The sequence below is a fragment of the Anolis sagrei genome, chromosome 2, assembly GCF_037176765.1.
Source record: "Anolis sagrei isolate rAnoSag1 chromosome 2, rAnoSag1.mat, whole genome shotgun sequence".
Lineage (NCBI taxonomy): Eukaryota > Metazoa > Chordata > Lepidosauria > Squamata > Dactyloidae > Anolis > Anolis sagrei.
This window is the reverse complement of record NC_090022.1, coordinates 262,803,609-262,809,739: the sequence shown is the minus strand read 5'-3', so window position 1 is coordinate 262,809,739 and position 6,131 is coordinate 262,803,609. Positions and strand designations below refer to the sequence as shown.

Here is a 6,131-nt window from a genome sequence, read left to right as displayed (position 1 = left end):
AGGAAGAGTAGGGAAAAGGGGAGGAAGAGAAGGAAGAGGCGAAGAAGAGGAAAAAGGAGGAGTGAGGGAGGAGGTGAAGAAGGAGGAGGAGGAGGAGGAAGAGGAGGAGGAGAAGAAAAAGGAGGAAGAGGAGGAGGAGGAGAAGAAAGCTGAGGAAGAGGAGGAGGAGAAGAAAAAGGAGGAGGTGAAGAAGAAAAAGGAGGAGGAAGAGAAGGAGAAGAAAAAAGGAGGAGGAGGAAGAGGAGGAGAAGCAAAAAGGAGGAAGAGGAGGAAGAAGAGGAGGAGGAGAAAAAGGAGGAGGTGGTAAAGGCGGAGGAGGAGGAGGAGAGAAAGAAGGAGTACGTCCCTTCCTTTTAACACCAGAAGCCCCCTCCTGCCAGACCCCTCTTGCCCTCCCTTTCCTCCTCCTCTTCCTCCTCTTTCTCTTCCTCCTCCTCCTCCTCTTTTGCTTATGCCCGGCTGCGCCCAGCGATGACCCTGAGCTCGGAGATGTCCGATGCCGCCTCGGTTCTGGCCGAAGAGACGGACATCGACGTGGTCGGAGAAGGAGACGAGGACGAGGAGGACGAAGAAGACGAGGACGAGGAAGAAGAGGCGGACGGCGAGCCTCTCCCCCGGCGGCCTTACGAGGAGGAAGAGGAAGAAGAGGAGGAGGAGGAAGGCTGCGAGGAGGAGCTGTGCCTGGCCCGGGCGCGGACAACCGGGGGCTCCTCTTCCTCCTCCTCGCCTTCCTCCTCCTCTTCCTCGGCGTCTCCGCAGCAGGGCTCCCTGCGCTGCTCGTCCTCGGGCGTCGTCGCGGGGCCGGGCTCGTGCTCCCCTCCCGGGCCGGGCTCTGCTCCGGCGGGGAAGCACAGCCTGGTGAAGCCCCCTTACTCCTACATCGCGCTGATCACCATGGCCATCCTGCAGAGCGCCAAGAAGCGCCTGACGCTGAGCGAGATCTGCGAGTTCATCAGCGGGCGCTTCCCTTACTACCGGGAGAAGTTCCCGGCCTGGCAGAACTCCATCCGGCACAACCTCTCGCTCAACGACTGCTTCGTCAAGATCCCCCGCGAGCCGGGCAACCCGGGCAAGGGAAACTACTGGACGCTGGACCCGGAGTCGGCAGACATGTTCGACAACGGCTCCTTCCTCCGGCGCAGGAAGCGCTTCAAGAGGCAGCAGCAGCAGCAGCAGCAAGGGGTGCCCTCCGTGGGGCCCGCGGGGCCCGAGCTCCTCCTCCTCCGCGGGATGGAGCCCGCCGCTTTCCTCCAACACCAGCCGCCCCCTCCGCCTCCCCCTCCGCCACCCCCCTTCGCCTACGGGCCCTACAGCTGCGGGTACGGCCTCCAGCTCCAGCCCTACGCCCCGCACTCGGCCCTCTTCGCCTTCCAGGCCCCGGCAGCAAGGCGGCAGAACCACCACCACCATCAGCAGCAGCAACAGCAGCAACAACAACAGCCCCCTCCTCCGCCTCCGCTGCTCCCGGCCCCGGAGCTGCCCTCCAGGACGAGCCCGGCCTTCGCCTTCCCGGCCCAGCTCAGCCCGGCCTCCCTGCAGGCCGCCGCCAAAGCCGTGCCCAGGTCGCCCTTCTCCATCGAGAGCCTCATCGGGGGAGGACTCAGCCCCGCGGCGCCGGCGGGGGAGGGGGGCGCCCCGCAATCCTCCCTGGCGCGTCCCTTGGCACCCCCGGCCCTCGCTTCCTTGGGGAGCCTCCACCAAGGGGCCGCCTTAGCCAGCGCCCAGGACTTCGCCGCCAGGATTCCCAACTGCTAGAACTCCTCCTGGGCCCTCTCTCTCGCTCGGAGCTCTCCCTGCAGTTAGCCAAACCCTTTGGCTTTGACTAGACGCCGAAATATGTGCCGGTTTGGTTGGTACCTCTGTTTATGCAAAGCCATTTCTTACACAGGACAGAGAAGGGTTCCTCCATTCCTTCCCTAGGTGCCCTCTGCCAAGAGATGGCCCTGTGGCTTTGGGTGGCACCAGAAGAGACTTTGACTAGACGCCGAAATATGTGCCGGTTTGATTGGCACCTCTGTTTATGCAAAGCCATTTCTTACACAGGACAGAGAAGGGTTCCTCCATTCCTTCCCTAGGTGCCCTCTGCCAAGAGATGGCCCTGTGGCTTTGGGTGGCATCAGAAGAGACTTTGACTAGACGCCGAAATATGTGCCGGTTTGATTGGCACCTCTGTTTATGCAAAGCCATTTCTAACACAGGACAGAGAAGGGTTCCTCCATCCCTTCCCTAGGCACCCTCTGCCAAGAGATGGCCAAGGTTGGCACCGCAAGAGAATTTGACTAGACGCCTCAATGTTTGGTACCTCTGTTTATGCAAAGCCATTTCAACCACAGAGGGACGAAGGGCAGAGAAGGGTCCTTCCACCCCTTCCCTGGGGACCCTCCCCTCCGCCAAGGGATGGCCCTGAACAGTGTCGAAAACTTCGCCGAGAGAATTTCCCATTGCCAAACTGTCCGGACTCCAAGGTAGGGTTGGTCTCTCTCTCTGTGTGTTTGATATTCTGATCTCGTCCAGCAGTTAACCATCTACTTGGGTTTTGGATGGAAGGAGAGATGGAATGAGAGGAGAGACTTTGACTAGACGCCTCAGTGTGTGCTTTCTCCAGGCTCCCCAGCCTTCGATCCCTCTATTTATGCAAAGCCAAGAAGGAGTTCTTCCTTCCTTCCTTGAAGGACAGCAGAGAAGTGGCCCTTCATTCCTTCCTCAACAAAAGACAAACATGGTCCTTCTTTTGGTCCCCAACACTTTCCTCATCAAGAGACAACATGGAACACTTGCCCACGAGGATTTCCAGTTGTTCAACCTGTGTCCGGCCCTCCAGGTAGGATTGGTCTCTCTGTTTTGCTTTCTCTCTGAGAGTTTCCCTCGGGTGGAACGAGCAGAGACTTGGACTAGGAGCCTGCATTCGTCCCGGTTTCAGTAGCTGTGTTTACATGAAACCATTTGTAACATCAAGAGAGACGAAGGCAGAGGAGTGGCCCTTCCTCCATTCCTTCCCAGAAAAAAGCAAAGAGACACCGCCTGTTTTGATTGTTTTTATATTTTTGGACCCCTCTCCTCCCCATTTTGTTCCCATTGCAAAGATCCCAGGGATTAAAATAACTGCAAACTGTAGCAAAAGATATAGACAAACAGTGACACCATGGGAAGGGGAGGAAATAGGAAAAGAAGACCTCGAGAGAGAGGAAGAAGAGGCCTTCTCGCTTGACTTCCATGCTTTTGTATTAACAATGTTTACACAGAAGAAAACCGAGATTATCAATTCTTATTTTAACCTGTGTTTTTTTGTATCATAATAGGTTTATGGAATCCCTCCCTTTCTTTTATTATTTTGTACACCTAATTCTTTACGAGGAATATTGTTTATGATGATCTGCAAGTATTATTGTTCCATTCTAATTGTAATTATAATAACAATACCCGACTTTTTTTTACACGTTTTCCAAAATAAAAGCAATTAATTTCCAACAAAAATAAACGCCATTCCTGGTTGAAGGCCTTCGGATCGTTAGTGTTTTCCACTACTACCGAGCTTTTAATACATGCCTTATTGATCTTATTCTGTTCTGCGGGTTAGCTTTGATACCGAGGGGGAGGAATATTATGATGGAGAAGATACAGGAAAGGGCTTTCCTGGCCAAATAAAAAGATTGTGAAATATATATATATATAGGCAGTGTCCCCTGGGCAACGTCCTTGAAGACGGCCAATTCTCTCACACCCTTGCGATTTCTCAAGTCGCTCCTGACACACACACATACACACACACACATATATATGTATATATACATATATACACACACATACATACATCCGTGTCAGGAGCGACTTGAGAAACTGCAAGGGTGTGAGAGAACTGGCCGTCTTCAAGGACGTTGCCCAGGGGGAGATAGATAGATAGATAGATAGATATAGCATATAATTTAACAATCGTTTTATTTGACCAGGAAAGCCCTTTCCTGTAGCTTCTTGAGACTTGAGAAACTGCAAGTTGCTTCTGGTATGAGAGGATTGGCCGTCTTCAAGGACGTTGCCCAGGGGACCCTGCCTTTGACTCTGTTGTCCCCATAGCATTTGGTGGGACTGACATCCTAAATATGAAAGCTTAGTTGGGATAAAAGCCTCGCTCCTTTGACTCCCCTGAACTTCTGTAAGTAGAGAGAATCACTGTCATCTTTAAAGTAGTGTACTTCTGACTGAAGGAATCAACAGGGTCCGTTCTCCAGTTAAATGGGATCGGCTTACTTTCTGGACGGTATTTAAGCTTCCCTCTCACATTAGGCGAATTGTTATATAGCAGATGGTGAAAATCTTATTTTTTTTCCTCTAAGTCCAGGTGACTAAACAAAAAAAAAATCAAACGAGAGTCACCAAAGAAAAGAAGACTAACTCTTCTAAGGAGACATTTCAGACTCCGGTTATGAATGCAACATTTTGTATTTGAATGAAATAAATGTACATTATTTTAACAGTTTTAAAGCGTTGTCTGTGGGTCTGCAGCATGGGACCTTTGTGGTTCTGGGGAGCAATGTTGTGTTTACCTTAAACCGACATATAGCAAGTTATTGTCTGGGTTCAGAATATTTACCCCTAGAAACTGAGAAATAATTTGTACTTCTCTATAATATCTCTATAATATAAAGTATTATGTTTAAAAGTATTATGTTTAAAAGGGAACATTAGGTATCAGTTAAATGAACAGATACCAATGCTTTCTATTTTGCTTTCAAATGTGTTCTATGCTTTCTATTTTGCTTTCCAATATATGAAGGGTTGGGAAACAGATTTGAGATTGTATTGTATAAAAATAGCCATCAATCTGGATAAAATCACCAGATTTAATCAGTATTAAGGTCTAATGTATTGTCGAAAGCTTCCACGGCTGGAATCACTGGGTTGTAGGTTTTTCGGGTTATATGGCCCTGTTCTAGAAGCATTCTCTCCTGACGTTTCGCCTGCATCTATGGCAGGCACCCTCAGAGGTTGCCTGCCTCACAACCTCTGAGAATGCCTCCCATAGATGCAGGCGAAACTTCAGGAGAGAATGCTTCTAGAACATGGCCATATAGCCCGAAAAACCTACAACAATCCAGATTTGAGATTGCGTTGTCGAAGGCTTTCATTGTCGAAATCCCTGTGTTGCTGTGAGTTTTCCGGGCTGTATAGCCATCTTCCAGAATCAATCTCTCCTGAACGTCAGGAGAGAATGCTTCTGCAACATAGCCATACAGTCCGGAAAACTCACAGCAACTCAGGCTTCAGATTATTCATCATTTTTGAAACTGGAAAGCATTTCAAAATGTCTAAATGTATTGATCAAAACTAGAGTTGGTGCCACCTAGGCCAGCATCAGGCCTTCCCATTTTGAAATCCCAGTTCAAATAATAAGATTTTTTTTTCTCCTAATGAATGTTTTTAGGAGAAATCTGGAGAAGACTGTTTTATTGATTGAGGTCGGGTGAGATTTTGTTTAGCTTTATAAATATTTAACTTTTCCTTCTTATGAATCTGCAAAACAGGGATTGGGGGCCTTTCCACACAGCCCTATACCCCAACATATCAAGGCAGAAAATCCCACAATATCTGCTTTGGACTGGGTTATCTGAGTCCACACTCAGATAACGTGGGATTTCCTGCCTTGATATTCTGGGATATAGGGCAGTGTGGAAGGTCCTGAGGATTCTAGGAAATTCTAATGCCTTAGGGATCGTGGAATAAATAAATGGGGAGACCTAGATTTTCCAGAGGCTTGAACGAAAAGGAGAACCAAGTTCCAACCACATTCCTTTGTCAAAAGTTTGGCTAAAGTAGGAGACATGATTATTATATGCCTGATGTTCATCATATTCAGACTCTTTTCAAAGGCAGGAATGGATGCTCTGAGTTGTGTTATCTTCAACTGCTGTTGTTTATCGTCACCCCAGAGAAATGCAAAACAACATGTCAATCCCTCTCAAGAGGAAAGTTGCAAGAGTTCTTTAGAGACCCAACAGTAAAACACATGAGATGGTATATTGATGGGTTGCTGTGAGTTTTCAAGGCCGTATGGCCACGTTCCAGCAGCATTCTCTCCTGATGTTTCGCCCACATCTACGACAGGCATCCTCAGAAGTTGGGAGATCTGTAATATT

The 6,131-nt window shown here is 49.3% G+C and overlaps 1 protein-coding gene across 1 annotated transcript; it reads left to right on the top strand.

The window, feature by feature from the left end:
• The first annotated feature begins 382 nt into the window (after positions 1-382).
• FOXD1 (forkhead box D1) lies at positions 383-4,479 on the top strand. The gene is made up of 2 exons (XM_067464568.1): positions 383-1,787; positions 1,858-4,479. The coding sequence occupies exon 1, from the start codon at positions 472-474 to the stop codon at positions 1,753-1,755; it is 1,284 nt and encodes a 427-aa protein (XP_067320669.1). The 5' UTR covers positions 383-471; the 3' UTR covers positions 1,756-1,787; positions 1,858-4,479.
• The last annotated feature ends 1,652 nt before the right edge of the window (positions 4,480-6,131 follow it).